Source organism: Gordionus sp. m RMFG-2023, chromosome 1 (genome assembly GCF_954871325.1).
Source record: "Gordionus sp. m RMFG-2023 chromosome 1, tfGorSpeb1-WG-v2, whole genome shotgun sequence".
NCBI classification, from domain to species: domain Eukaryota; kingdom Metazoa; phylum Nematomorpha; class Gordioida; order Chordodea; family Parachordodidae; genus Gordionus; species Gordionus sp. m RMFG-2023.
Window position 1 is genome coordinate 17,315,739 of NC_088775.1, and position 16,581 is coordinate 17,332,319.

General features: G+C 27.7%; 1 protein-coding gene across 1 annotated transcript in view; it reads right to left on the reverse strand.

Moving 5' to 3' along the window:
- LOC135922840 (transcription elongation factor SPT5-like) overlaps window positions 1–16,581 on the reverse strand; it is a 48,435-nt gene that overhangs the window by 23,137 nt on the left and 8,717 nt on the right. The window contains exons 3-10 of the mRNA XM_065457328.1: window positions 15,119–15,251; window positions 12,674–12,805; window positions 11,162–11,261; window positions 10,930–11,064; window positions 9,566–9,712; window positions 7,940–8,234; window positions 7,357–7,456; window positions 5,083–5,263 (exon numbers count right to left, since the gene is read on the reverse strand). Of these exons, the coding sequence (XP_065313400.1) occupies window positions 5,083–5,263; window positions 7,357–7,456; window positions 7,940–8,234; window positions 9,566–9,712; window positions 10,930–11,064; window positions 11,162–11,261; window positions 12,674–12,805; window positions 15,119–15,251 (1,223 nt within the window). The remainder of the gene's footprint in view (window positions 1–5,082; window positions 5,264–7,356; window positions 7,457–7,939; window positions 8,235–9,565; window positions 9,713–10,929; window positions 11,065–11,161; window positions 11,262–12,673; window positions 12,806–15,118; window positions 15,252–16,581) is intronic.

A 16,581-nucleotide genomic window follows, 5' to 3' on the forward strand; every position in this document is an offset into this window, starting at 1 on the left:
ATAGCAAGGCAAGGTTATCAAACTTAAGTAGAATATCAAGGATAGAGTGGAAGAAGGTGCTAGTTGCAGTGATCGCATACCAACCTAAATGTGTAGGCTCCTCCTTGAAGATTATTTTCAAATTGTGGAGATTCTGATTATGAGTTTACTTGCACATTTGTTGGAGTGAGAATGCGACCAACAGCACATCTTATTTCCTTGATAATGTCTACAGCCTTATTGATTTAAAATTGAGGTCTACTAATGATTCCGTGATCTATATACCAGATGTGAAGTGAAAGTGCGCATCCCCATTGCCTGACTCCAACAGACAGAGGGATTGGGATAAGCCAGTTGTAGCTCACTGCGTTGAATCTCTATTATCTAGCATGGTACCCTAACTGCCCACTCCCTCTTTACTTCATTAATTAATGGATCCAGGCATGAATTTTTAGAAGTTATCCCATCTAACAATCTTCAGCTCCAACTAACTAACAATAAGCTCACCCATGCTATTGAAACCGTTTTAATTTTAAGATAACCTTTCCTCACATCTGATCTAGCTGCAGAACTCATATAGGGGTAATTCCATACCAAATCGATAACTTTTCGGCCCGACCTTTTTAATTTCGATAAAATTTTGCATACTGAGAGAATATCAATAGAAAGCATCGAATCCAAAATTTTAGCCTCCTAGTACTCATAGTTCCTGAGATATCAATGGTCAAAAGTGGCAAAAATGACCTTTTTCGAAAAATACGATTTTTAAAAATTGAGATAAAAAAATAATGATTTTAAAAATATAAGTTATATGTCATTTTGTAAATCTATTAAAGGCCTTTTATTAAATATTAAAGATTTTTTTGAAATAATATTGCTGCGGTTTTTATTTACGTTATAAATTTCAAACATAAAAACTCCAGGTGTTTCGCTTTTCAATTTTTTGAATTTAATATTTTCTATTCTCTAACCTTATATCTATTCATAAAAAAATTTAAACTTGGGACAACCATGGGTTTTTTAGTTATTGGGATTTAAAAATATTTTTTTCAAAAATAGATGGCGCTCCTTTATAAAATAACGCGTTTTGTTAAGATTATAATTTTTTTAAACTTTTTTCTATTTTTGAACATAAATAGAAAGATTTTCTATCATTAATATCATGAAATGAGATTATTTAGCTGCGGTTATAATCATTTTTTTCTTATAAAAAATTTTAATTTTCAAAAATTTTTTGTAGATATAATAGATAAATTAAAATTCATGAAAGATATTACCTATTTTCGGTTTTTCATTTTAGTTTTTTTTACGCCATGATAATTTCGTGTTGCGATAAATTATATGTACGCCCAGTAGCCGTTGATAGGCTAACTATTATTAAAATATTATTTTATGGGTATGAAAAGGATCTTGTGCAGCTGGATAAACAAAAGAATTTGCTGGTCCTTTGGGTGAAGAAAATTAATTTTTACTTCACCTCTAATTACATTCACTTCTTGTACAAATCCTAACCACCAATCGTTTTCCATGTGCATAATGCACATGTTACATATCCTCAAATCTCATCGATTAATTGATCCCAAATCAAAGGATCCTCACGTGGATATACTATATTCTCCACAATAAATGTCTGCGAATTAGAATATAGTTTAGTTAAACAATTACTCGCCTTAAAATGATTATATAATTCTTTCAAATTATTAAGAACTAACCTTTTTTGAGCGTTCACTCGTTCCCCCTTTTCAATGCTAGATTATGCATTCTTTTTTTCCTGGTAATACCCTACTAACTTCATCACTGCAAAATTTTTATTAACAATATCAACTGTTTTTAAATTGAGATATTTTTGCAGGCTTTCGATTTGGAGTTGAAGGAATCCCCTTTTCTTCTAAAACGATTTTGGAATTATATGCCAAATGATTATGTAGCGTTGAATGTCGTTTTTATTTTATTTGCGCTCCAATTAGGAGGCAGAATGATCAGCAATTGATATTTTTTTATTTTTAGATTAAATAGGATATTGTAATTTCATATTATTGAGTAATATCATTATTATCTTTTGTACCGATTCTGGATTGTTAATTATTATATCTGAAATAAGCTTTTTATATTTTCGCTATCCTTTTTTTTGGATAATTTTTTTTTCTTAATAGGAGATATTCCAATTTCGTTTAAAGTTATATTAATTGTATCTATTGATGTTGATGCTGTGTTGATATTATTTACATATTAGCTATAAGAATATTTATATTTTCAATATTCTTTTGTGATAACCGTTTACGACATTTATCACAAATATAATGTTCCGCCTCAATGTTTGGATATTGTGTCATCCACGTCATGACTTTACGCAGGTTCTTTTTATAATTAAAGTGTTTAGATTCTTTAAAAGGATTTACGCATTTATATTTATACATTATAAATAATTTTAAGAAGAAAAATAATTAATATCAAAATATTTGTAAAATAAAAATTAATTAATATTAGGGCAGGTGCATGAGAACTTGCTTTTATCTTTCAACAATTAATTATTATATTTTCTTGTTGGAGATATCGGAATCTTAACTATCTTTTTTAGGAAATTTAATCATTTATTATAAAAACAACTAATTATTACAAGTTATCAATATAATAATAATAAGTAAGCCTATCAAACGATCTATATAATATTTCTTCATGATAGTAATGCTGGAAAATCTTATTATTTATGTTTAAAAGTGAAAAAAAGTTTAAAAAAATAATAATCTTAACAAAACACGTTATTTTATAAAGGAGCGCCATCTATTTTTAAAAAAAATATTTATTTTTTGATTTTTTAAATCGTAATAACTAAAAGCCCATGGCTGTCCCAAGTTTAAATTTTTTTTATGAATAGATATAAGGTTAGAGAATAAAAAAATATTAAATTCAAAAAAATTTGGAAAGCGAAACACCTGGAGTTTTCATGTTTAAAATTTATAACGTAAATAAAAACTGCAACAATATTATTTCAAAAAAATCCTTAATATTTAATAAAAGGCCTTTAATAGAGTTACAAAATGACATACTACTTATTTTTTTTAAAATCTTTATTTTTTAACTTATCTCCATTTTAAAAAATCGTATTTTTTGACAGTTTTGACCATTGATATCTCAGGAACTATGAGTACTAGGAGGCTAAAATTTTGGATTCCATGCTTTCTAATGATATTCTATCAGCATACAAAATTTTATCGAAAAGTCGGGCCCAAAAGTTATCGATTTGGTATGGAATTACCCATAGACAACAATGGAATGAAGAGTTTACAGTGCAGATCGTGTAAAAACCAAATCCTCAGGCATAACCAAAGCAATCTCCTGATCCAACGAGTTGAAATTGATTCAAATAACTGATATTTATACTTAGATCCGATGAATAGTAGCCTGATGGAATCCCCCTGATACTAAACGGGGTCAATTTCTCGTTTGTGACTTTTTATATAGATATAGTAGCTAAATTTTTATTACTATAAAAAATTATATAATAGTTAAACCTTATACTAAATAGAGGTCTACAAAAATGATCAAATATTAAGAAATTTTTTAAGTCTACTAAAATTCTCGAAGTCATGTATAACATATTGTTCTATCTCCACTTTAAAAAAAAGAAGTTTTATATTGATCATATAAATAATCTTTAATACTTACACATATACTCTATGACTACTCTAATTAGGATGGTAAAAAACTATGAAAAAAACCGCAACCAAGTAAAATCTATGAAGTGAAATCGCACCAAATCTATGAATCGGAGCCACGTTAAACGGTAAACATTTTTAATTTAGGAACTGGAACCATTTTATTTTTAAAAAAATTATTTGGAAATTTTTAGTACAGGTTCCATATTCCGAAAAATTTTACATCTTCCAATATTGAAAATATGATACATATTTATTTTATTAAACCTTTCCCACAAGGTTCCACAAAAATGGATATAGAACATTATAATATTCAGGATGAAGATATATATTTTTTGTAGATTGGCCAATACATGTCAAATCGATCATGATTCAGCCGACCTCATATAAACTTGTTAAAAATTTACGAAATTATTTATAGGTAAAAAAATTAAAAAATTATTTTAGCTCGGTAACAAACCTCGTTCTCGAAATATAGGGGCTCATAGGTGCAAAAAAGTGCCACTTTGTAATCTGTAGAATTTTTAAATTGCTTATATCTTAAAAACTATTTATAATAAAAAAAAATATATAATTAACATATAATAGTTAAAAATGATCTCTAAAGGTCTTTCAAAAAATAAAAAATTGTGTTTTTAGCAATAAAGGGAGCTTGTTTTCATAAAATATTTTTTGCCTTTTATTTAAACATCTTTTATAAATATATATACGATGTCAAAACCTTGGCGATGCTGTAACAAAATAGAGAGCGCTTTACGAAACTAGGAATTATGATTAAAATTTTGTTGCAAATAACAAGATATTTTTCACTTTATATACTAAAATATTTCGAATTTCTATATATACCAATTAAACTGATTGACAGTGGGGACAAATGCCCCTTAGATACTTAATAATGTATCAAATCAAATTTTTTCAAGGTTTTGACATCTTATATATATTTATAAAAGGTGTCTATATAAAAGGCAAAAAAAAACTCCCTTTATTGCTTAAAAACACAGGTAAGGCAATATAGGCAAATTGGAGGTTATAGACTTTGGGGCCAATTTTTATTGTTTTTTGATAGCCCTTTAAAGATTTTTCTTCAAAATATGATATATAATATTTTTTTTACTATAAATAGTTTGTGAGCTAAAATGGCTTTCTCATTTTTTTTTACCTATCTAAATGATTCCTGAAATTTTTGACAATTTAAAAAGAGGTTGGTCGAAAATATGCCTTTTTTGTTCTACAAGGAATGGCCCAGATCTTGCAAAATTTTTATACTTAAAATTGACGGGCGTATATAACCAAAATTGAGAATAAATCAAATAGCGATCGATAACATACTTTTTGTCAATTCCTCTGATCATCTAAAAACAAATAAATGCTGCTGTCACGTGATTCACATTTATATGTCATTTTAAATTTGGCGTAATTTTTTTAAGAAATTTTTTAAAAGAAAAACCTTGACATGATCCCCAATTTTAAAGAATTTTTTAAGTTCGTGAGCTTGGAAATTGAGCAGGTCCTTTAGCTCCGCGTGATTGGGCATTATAGTAATGCTGGAACCGTCCACCGTGACAACTTTGCCTTGCAAGTAGAGCAAGTCCCCTTCGATAACTTCCACCACATCCCCAGCCGAAAAACTGCGTAAAGCAAGCACATATAAAACGTGATATTTAAACATATATAATGCGCCATTTTGTATTTGAGAATCGCGTGATTTACCTCCAAAAATAATATCGAAAGGAGTTGTAAAATTCATACATCTAACCCTTAAATATACTCTATAAAATAAAAGTCACTAATCTAAATTTAAGGAAAACATATATAAGTATCAATTTTATAGTTTTAATTTACTATTAATTAATTTTGATTTCAAAACGTCTTTTTTTAAAAAAAATATAAAAACATAGCAATTAAACTTTATGCGATGCTACATATTTATAAAATCATTCCCTTTCGCGCCCAGCAAGATCATTTGTCATCATTTTTAATCAATTAATTTTTATATTTAAAAAACTAATAGTTGCTACTTAGATGCATGAATTTACAAAACAATATTTATTATTACGTATTTTATTATTAACCTGTCAAAATCATAATTTTATTATATCAAAATACAAGTTCAAAGTTAGGTATTTTACGTGCCAAAATTTTTACACATAACCATTCTATATAAATATATATATATATAATGTTTTTATAATAGATTATTACTAGTATTTCATATTTAGTAAAAAAAAATTTAACAATAACTATTATTTATATGATTTTTTGAAGGAAATCCAAATTGGTAATATTGGGATTTTATAATGTAATTTTTTATAAATTTTTTTAAATTAATAGGTTATTTCATTTAGAAAGCCACTATAATATTTGCAAAAAGTTAAGAAAGTGGGAATTTTTTTTTATTATTCTTTTTTTTAAAATTCTTATAAATAATTTTTAGATGACCTCAACATATATTATGCCAGGAGATGAATTTAACAATATATTAACTCAACCCCACATAAATGGGGAATTAAAATTTTCGCTTTATGTGAATCATCTGGAATGCTATATGATTTCAAATATATTTAGGAAAATCATCAAATATAAAAAAAACTATGAATGGAATGAGCATTAGAAACTGTTCCCCCACATAAAAATCCTAAAATTTACATGGATACCTTTTTTTCTTCGTATAATTTAGCAGTTGCTCTCAAAGATAATGACTTTATCATGTTGGGGACCCTTATATCTAATCGATTATAGGGATGTCACCTGTATGATGATAGAATCCTAAAGAAAAATAGGAAAAGGGTCCCTTGATTATAAAGTGGATTCAAATAATAATATTATAATTTGCAAACGGTTTGATAACAAATCGATTATCACCATATCATCATTTATGGGAATAAATCCAAGATCACGAACAATATGGGTATCTGATAATTCTTTTCTCAATGTTGAAATTCCGGCCATAATTCAAGACAATAACGGTGGTATAGGCGGGGTAATTGAACCCTACAGAACCGACAAATGGAAGCGTTTTTATATGCGAGTTTTCTTTCATTTATTAAATTCCTGTTGTAGTAAATTTATGATGGCTCTATAGACGCTACATCAGAGAAAAATAGTAAACATGTATCTCTTTTAGTATTTAAGGCTCCGATAGCTAAAGGATTGATGATGGTTGGAAAGGAAAATGATGAAAAAGAAGGTAGACCTACTTTGAAGATTGAAAAAAAGAAGGAAATTAAATAGTTTTCATCCAATCACAGAGATTAGATTAGATAAAACAGGACATTGGCCATTGGCGGCTAGCAGACAAAGATGAAAGAACTGCAAAAATGTTTATTCAAGATTTGAATGTATATAATGTAAAATATCTTTATGTTTAAATAAAAATAGCTATTGTTTTATTTCTTATTCAAAATAAATTGTATATTTTTTTACATATATATATATATCCCAATGACAATTGGTAACATTTCATAATTCTATATATATACACACTTTTTAAATAAAAACGTTGAAAATGTGTTCATAATCTTATATATATATACACACTTTTTAAATAAAAAACGTTGAAAATGTGTTATCTGTGTCTTGTTTAACTCAGTTTTAGAAAAGAAAATTTTTTTGTTCACGGGAAATATTTCGGGCGCGAAAAGGTTAAATGAATGAGAGTATAGTATAGAGCTAAAATAAAGGAAGATATAATATAGAATTTTAGCATATGATTATAAATAACCTATGAATCTCGGTAATTTTGTTTGACTTTATATTTATATCCTCTAGGGAATCTGCGTTTTCTTCAAACTTTTCCATTTCGGTCAAAGTAGGAACAACACCTAATTAGTAATAAATATATTATTTAATGTGGGTAATTAATTGTAAAGTTTTTTAAAAAAATACGTATATATTTTTAAATAGCTAAGATATAAATATTAAAATTTTGCGAAATCCTTATTTCATAGAGCTGAAACTGGTGGCAGAGAGGGGACCTGAACATTAATCCAACAGGCGTTAGGCTGGAAACCAGTAGTAAAACAAAAAAGACGCACTTAAAAAAATCAAAAAATAAACCAAAGGTTCAAGAGTAAAAATATAACATGTGCACTTTAAAGAAACAACAAAAAGTAAGACAAAAATAGGAAAACCAAATATTAAAATAAACAAATATAATTTCCAGCCAATTTTAATTAAAGTTATTAGTTAATTTTTTATAAATTAAATTCAATAAAAAACCATAAAATATTAATTCAAAAGAAAAAAACAAATTTTCAAAAAAAATGAAGTCAAATATAATTACTAAACAATTCAATTATGCATACCATCGACTACAATGGCAGATATATAAAAATTCTTGCTGAGGAATCCTGTTTTACTGTAGCGATTGCTTTCGAATACATAATAATCCCCATCCAGACTAACTTCACCGCCTATAGCTTTGATGGCGTCCGGGTCAAATAACTTGGAGAGTGGTCTTTTTTTTATTTTGTTCCACCATTGTGACTTCTTGGAGGCATTCGTTGCAGTCGGGTCTGAGGTTGAGTTAGGAGTGTTCAAATGTCGCAGAACGCCACGATTCCGCTTGTAATCTATGCGTGGGACCAGCTTGAGGTTAGCCTTTTATTCGAAATTAACAAGCATTCTTTTAAGATAAAAATTCATAAAAATTTTTTGGGCCAACAAAGTTTATTAAGCAGGTTTATTTTATATTTAATAAAGAGGCAAGATATTTTTCGTTCTTACAGCAAAATTTTCAGGAAAAATCAATATAAAAAAATAAGTTGAAGCTGGTTCAATAAAACCAAGTTTCCATCCAATTAAATTTGAACTCGGAAATTAAAAGTAGGGTGTCGAACTTTTAAGTTCTCCTTTTAAAATTTTAAACGGCTTGTTCCAAGAATTTTTGAAGAATGCCAGTTTAAAAATTCATGCATATTGGTTCCTTTGGGATTTTACAAAAATTTCCTTATTCCTTTTCTTATAAAACAAGAATAACTAATAAATTAGGTAAGATTTCGCAGATTCTTAAAAATGGTGAACTCAAGATAGCCAGTAAATTACCCAAGCTTGGATATTTTGTCCACAGATGTTAAAAAGGTTTGGACATTTATTGATGAAATTTCGAGGTTTATATAATAAATAATATTTTGATTAAAATCTGCCGTTTGTAAATATTGGCTAAGAGCTATTTTACAACATGAAACGCAAATATTTGCGCTTTCTTTAAATTATGTAAGCAAAACAATTAAAATAAAGAAATATTTTTTAAAAAAGCCGTATAAACCGGTTCGAACTTTTCTATAATGGTTTAATCTCTTTTGAGATTTTCTTATAACTGTTCGGTTTTAAATTTTAAAAAAATTAACGATTAATTCCCATCGATTTCACTGTTCGGGTTGACATTTCTTTTAAAAGATTTTTAAAAAGTACTTAACTATAACTATTTATATACAAGCTATGAATGAAATATCAAAACATTTATTTTAAAATTTTATATTTCACATTAGTGTTGTTAATTAGTCGACTTCTTCCGATTATGACTAATAGTCATAGTCTAGGAAATCGACTAAAAACTTTAGGGATTAAATAAGGACTAATTTCGCGAATTTGCTTATATTATTTCTATTAATTTTGAATTTGTATATTTTTGTGCCTTGCTGACACCAAATCTAATATTTTGTATATTTTTTAAAATTATTGTTTTATTATTAGAAAATTAGGTAGATTTTTTATGTTTTCAAAAACTTTAAAATAAATATAATAATATTAAATAATTTTAGTCTTAGTTAATTAATCGACTAATTTAATGGCTAAAGTTTTTAGACGAATTTTTCGACTATAACTATTAGTTAGTTGTCTGTTAGTAGATTGATTAACAACACTATTTCACATTTTTAAAAAAATATAAATTTAAATTTTTTAAAAAAAAGAGTAACAAGATATCTTACAATATTTTGACCATGTTCAACAAAGTTGACTTGGGCTATGTCGTCTTTATATATTCCTCTCCGCAATCTTACCCACGTTTTGGGCTTGAGAGATCGAATTTCTTTCACCACTTTCAATACATCCACCATCTCGTTTATAGGTACCATCTTAAATATAGTTATGAAAATGAAACAAAAACAGTCAATAAAAATTAACAAATAATCATATTTAACTATATAAATAACTTAAAAGAAAAAGAAATTCTCTTGGTTCATTGGAAAAGTCTTGATTTTATCAGAAGATATGAATTTCCAATTGTAGAGGGAACAATTTAGGTGGATTATTGTAAATTTCTTTATCTCCCTTGATTAAGCTGATGATAACGGATTCAAAATTTTTATTCAATGGAAATGAGGAGACACAAGTTTCCAAATAAGAAATTTGCCATTGTCTAACTCCCAAGGGAAGGCAATCCAGAACAGGTCTATGTAATTTTGATAATGAAGCTAGTCAAGTAAGAACATAAGTAATTTAGTGAATAATAACTTAAAGCTCTAATTATAGCATCTAATCTGACAGTCATCTCTTTTAATACCTTACCCACTCAATTATATTGTCAAAAACACTTTTTATAAAATGGGACGAGTGGGACCACAATTTACTGTTTTCCATCAAAAATCGAAATTCTATTTATAAAACAAAAATTGGGTTAATTGGTGAACCTCAGAAAACCTACCAGAAATTATAGGCCCGATTTAAGCTCAGCTCTTTTATATTTTTTTTAACTCTGTAATTTAAAAAAAATAAAATAAAAATTCATATATTATTTTAACCTATTCTAAATATTAGTATAATTTTAATTTAATTTTTTTTATAAAGAGATAATTAATTTCGATTTTATTTTAACCTATTCTAAATATTAGTATAATTTTAATTTAATTTTTTTTATAAAGAGATAATTAATTTCGATTTTATTTTTCTAATTTTTACTAGTGTTCTTAAATGGCTCAATTTCGCCAATTAAAACTGGCCAACTCAAATAAGCCAAAAGTAAATTACCCAAGTTTAGAGATTTTGCTTACAGATGGTAAAAAGGTTTTGGCATCTAGTGACAAAATTTCGGTGGTTAAGTAATAATATTTTGGCTAAAATCTTTATCTAGTCGTTTTTTAAGATAGGAAAAATCGAGTCGTTAACAAAACTAATTTTTACATATTTTTTTAGTTATAGAGAAGACTTGCAAATCCTAAAAGAATATGGCGCATGATCAGTCTTTAAAGAAATATAGATATGCTTTGTTATAAAAATATATCGCTTTTTCCTTTTAAATAAAATAATTAGAATTCCATTTAAGAATAAAATCTATAAAATAGAACTTACGAACCTTTTGCTGATACTGGGCGGCTCGCAGGTTGCCCATACCTTTGATAGCTTGTTTAACTTGACTCTGTTTGAATGATTCGATGTAAATATAACCCTTCAAACCTTCTTTGCAAATAACTGAAGTAATTTGAAGTGGCTAAATAAAAAATAGTTTTAAAAAAATATATGATTAATATGAATGACAAAAAAAATATTATTGATAAGGATTCAATCACTAGAAAAAAAAATCGGACCTCATCTGTAAATTGATAAGCAATAAATTTTCTCATCAATTGAACCACGGTGGCCTTTTCCTCACCGATTCTGCATTTGATCATCCATAAATTTGGATCCCTAAAAGTAAGAAAATTAATTATATCAGATATAACTTTTTAAAAAAATATAAAGCCTTACAAGTGTGTAATTATAATTACTATTATAATTTCTCAATAATAACAACTCGGGCCCTATAGGAAAAGGATAAGGTCTCATTCTCAGCTGACTCAATTGAAACAATTTAAATCGTTTTATCTAGGGGTGTACTGATACCACTTTTTGGAAGCTGCTCCCCAATCCGATATCACATTTGATTGTATTTTTGTGCATAAAACAAAAAATATAATATGGGAGAATGTTTATTAATTCATTGTTAGCCTAAATAAATTAATTAATAAATGGGCTTGTTATTGAATTATTTATCTATTTTTTGATATACTTCTATATTTTTTAAACATATTTACACACTATTTAATTTTTAAATAATATCACTCAAGTTATATATTTGAAATTTTTTTAAATTAAGACGCCATTTTATCGGATCGAAAAATTTTATAACGGCCAGTAGGAATTTTTAAAAAGACGAACAATTGATCTGAACCAATTCAATAAAAAAAATAACGGTGCGCCCCTAGTTTTAGCCAAACTCGGAAAAAGATTATTTTTTGCAGGGTAAAAATTATAAGAAAAATCAGATTCATTTATAAAAAATCAATGTTTACTTTCCAAGAATTAATATTAAATATAATATTTAAATTTATCAAGGTTAATCGATTAAGAAGCCATAAAGTTAAAAGGCAAAAAAATTTTATGATAATTTTTTATAAATGTATTTAGCGTCATGGTCAATAGAATGTTGATTAGACCGATGAAGAAGATACATGCAATTGAATATATATCATAAATTAGCTGATGACGCCATTTTGGTTTCGTATATGCAAATCATTTGTAATGCTAACAAAAAAATATTTTAGGGCGTGTTTTTTATGACAACCTAGCTCTCAATTTTAAACTTTATCATCCTCTGGGTTTTATTTAAGAAAAAAATAAAATGATTATATTTGTTATCATATATTTTTAAAAATTTAATGAGTGGCATTCTTAAAATCTAAATAGCCTCTTACTTATGGCTTTTTAGATGAAACTACCAGCTAAACCGACGGATATTTAAAAATAAGTCGAATCAGGGCATGGCCTTAAGGTTTTGATTTATTAATAAAAATTTATATGTGCACAATTGGAGGTTACCAGCTAATTTTTAGTCAGCAACCCTTTATAATGCCTTTTAATGGGTGAATCGTCAGTTTATGTAATAGGTCATTATTTGGACCATAACACATAAACCAGACTTATGGTTTCTTGGTTCATTTAAGTATAAAATTGGGAAAAAATGGTCTACCCCAAAACAGAGAGTTGGAGAGGGATAAATTTTAAAAAATATGTAAGGCAAAATAAACATAGAGGAGCAATAAAGATATAAATAATCCAACTTGATTCCGGGCAATAGGCCTTGATGTGTAATATCTTCCGAAAGTTGTTCATCCCCTTCTCCGTATCTATCGTCATGTGAGGCTTCAGCATATTTTCTTTTGTAGTACTCTTCTATCTCGTCTTCTTTTTGACTAAAAGATGGTAATATATATTTAAAAAATAATTATTATAATAAATATTTAACCATGGTGTATTCAAGCAAGAAACATGTTTGGTTGTATAAAACAAAATATACAGTAAATATCGATATTGATACAATATAAAAGGATCAGTTTAACAACTCTAAATTCATCTGATATACAACATAATAATAATGGATACATCTAAAATCCTGATTCTTAAGAAATTAATTTAATCAACATTTGAATAATCTAAGAAAAATGCAATATTTCAGGAACTTTAACAGAGCCGGAAATCAACCCTACAGTTTATCGTTTTTATTTTAGGCAATACCAGAAATTAACAACCAGTGGCGTATAATGAACCAATTTTGGGGAAATAAAACAGGACTCCAAAGTAAAAAAAAAGCAAGTATTGTGACACGTTCATTTTATTTATAAATTATGTTTAAACTAGAGTTCTGCAAAAGTAGGCCCGACCTGTAACCGGTCCAGCCCGAACGGGCTTCAGGTCAGGGGGCTGGGCCGGGTACGGGCCTATTTTTTAAAAAAGAAATCAGGTTCGGGCTGGGTCGGGCCTAATTTTTTTTAAAAAATTTGGAGGCGGGTCAGATCGGGCTTTGGAAATTTTAATATATATAAATTTATCAATTTTATGTTGAATTTTTAAATAAAAATTTTTGATTTTATTTATGGAAACAAGACGCTATATAACATATATCATCATTTTGAGTAATTATAAAAATTAATTTTTATATTTAAATAAATTCGGGCCAGGCCGTTAAATTTTTTTAAAAAAATTTTGAGTTCGGGTCGGGCCAGCAAAACTTAAAAAATATTTTGGGTTCGGGTTGGGCCGGAAAAATTTTATAAAAAAATTTTGGGGCCGGGCCTAGCTTGAAAAATTAAGCCCGATGCAGATCACTAGTTTAAACATCACCCCAAGCTCTTTTACAGGTAAAACATTTCATGATTTCCATATAAAGTAAATTTACACTCGATTTTCATATTGGGCCACTTATTCATTCAAAAAGAAATTCTTGATACACCATTGTCTACAATAGTCAAAAAAAAAGGAATAAAAAAATATTTATAATAATTATGAATAGTAGGCCTATTCAAATTCGAATATTCGATCGAATCGAATAATTACGAATAATAAATTATTTGCTTTATCCGAATACGAATAATTATTTATTCGATTCGAATTATTCGGAATATTTAATAAATTGCTTTTAATAAATCTAACGTTTGTCATTTCTATTTGATGACCTTGCATTCTGACAGGTGATGTGTTTATAAAAAGACTAGCACAAATTTAAAAAATCTCTGAGTGATTAAATTTTTATTTGCCGTATTTTGTGAATCTCATGAGAAGTTTATTTTTTGAATCTCATAGTATATTTTATTAAAAAATTACACAAACCAAAGGTATATAAAAATATAATATATCTTACAAAAAATTATTGTTAGAGCCTAAATATGTCAAAGGATAATGCTTCTGATGAAATAGTTATGCTTGATGTAAAAGTTGACAAAATTTCCTCACAAAAAGAGCGATTATATGGGATAAATATCAAATCTAACAATCATTGCAAGAGAATTATAAAATGTAAAGGCAAAACAAACCTCCCTTATTAATAATTATAATAGGTTTCATTCACACCTAGGGATTATCTATCTATACAAGGAATATCAACTGCTTGTAAAAGGCTCTTAGTTGGAACCAATTTGTTGTCAAAAAAATCGGATGTCATATAAGGAAGAAAATATAAGAAAAACTCTGCCTTAAAAATTGGCTTAGAATTATGAATTAAATTAATAATTATACATTTTAATTTTGTTTATAACTTGATTACATATTTTTTATCATCAGATTATTGATTACATATTTTTTATTATCAGATTATTTTTTCTGTTTGAAATCAAATTTGCAATAAAAAAAATTGTCAATATATTTGAATATGATATATTATATTAAGAAAATTTATTTCAATTATTCGAATAATTTGAATCGAATACAAATAGTAGATTTTATTATTCGTACGAATAGGAATAGTAAATTATTCGATTCGAATTCGTTTTTGAATAGGCCTAATGGATAGTGTTGATATTTTAGCCAAATATTGTCGAAGCCTAGAGATTTCGATAATATTTACCCAAACCTTTACACTATCTATGAGCAAAATATTTAGGCTTGCCTAATATTTTTCTGGATAAAATATTGAGTTGGCCATATTAAAAAATCGGCTCAAATCGAGCAGTTTAAAACTAATTATAGATCAATAAATCGGTAATGATCTACAGATTTAAAAAAAAATATACTTAAGCATATGAGCAAGTCGTCTGGCACCTTCAGCATCTCGAGCTGTACTTTCTCCACTAATTGAACGTCTATCTATAAGATCCTCAGCTCCCTCTTCCCAGTCTTCCTCTTCTTCACCTTCATCGTCAACCTCTGTAAAAAAATAAAGTTAGTTAAAAAGAGATCTCATTAAAAAGATTAAAAATATATATGTTTATTGACAAAAATTTATGTTCCTTATTCGAATAAAATATGAATTTGTTCATTTAATGATCCATTCATTAGTGAAGATCACAATCTGGTCCTATTGATTAAACGTCTAAAGTGGACAAATTGATAGATAGGACTTTTAGCCTTTTTAAAATGGTTCAACTTTCTTCATAGGGTTAGTATTTAGTAAGTCTATTCAAAACAGAATACAAATAGGATAATGATATATTTGTATTGTATTCTTTCAAACGAATCGAATAACTTAATGAATAATAAAATTTACTACTCTCATGATTGGTATGAATCCCGGAAAAAACCCCTAGGAAAAAAATCCTTAGGAAAATAAACCCCCAGGGAAAAAAACCCTGAAATTTTTTTTTCGAATTTACTTAAGACTTAATAATATCGGTATATTTTTATTTGGATTTAATAAGGTATAGATAAATTAGTATTTTAGAAAAAAAATATTGTAGATCTCATATACCCTCCATAAAAAAATGCTGATGTTCAAATTGGTACTGGGACAAAAAAATACATCAGTAAAATAACCCATGTATTACTTAATTTCGTAAAAATTATTTGCTATAGTAATAAATACAATATCCATCCTTAATTACTACATTAAGTAGACTAAATTTGACAAAATTTGCAATAAGATCTGTTTATTTTATTAAAAATCATTATTATGTATATACAAATTTAAAATTTTTCAATAATAATTATATCGGTTGACATCGTATATTGACAGGAAATCGCCCTCATAAAATCTGGAAGGCTTCGCACCCCATCACGGTATTCCTCGCAAAGTTTCTTTAAACGAATCTGTGTATTGAAACTCTGCGATTTTGTTTTCGGTGTCCAACTGCCTACACGCTATCGTTCAAGTTTGGTTTCATGGGCAGCCACCTAGCATTTCATTTTTTTAATCAATACTCAGATTGATGGGTGCTTGTTCCCGATGATTCCAACCTTCGCATTGATTATTTGTGCGTTCTTCGTCGGATAGAGCGCTCTCATTCACGGTACAAGTTTCTGGAGGAAATCGAGGCCCAATTCGAAGTGTCTGGGATTGAGAATTGTTTCTTGAAACCTCCTTTGATACTCCATTAATGTAATTTTTATCGAAATATTTAAGAATATCTTTACCATTGGTCGGAGTCACCGATCTCAGGAATGCCATTGCATAGCCCATATCACATAAAGGAACAAAAGCTATGCCGTCCATCATGCCACCAAAGAAGCTTAGAGCTTCATCGGTTCTGTATTGCCTTTC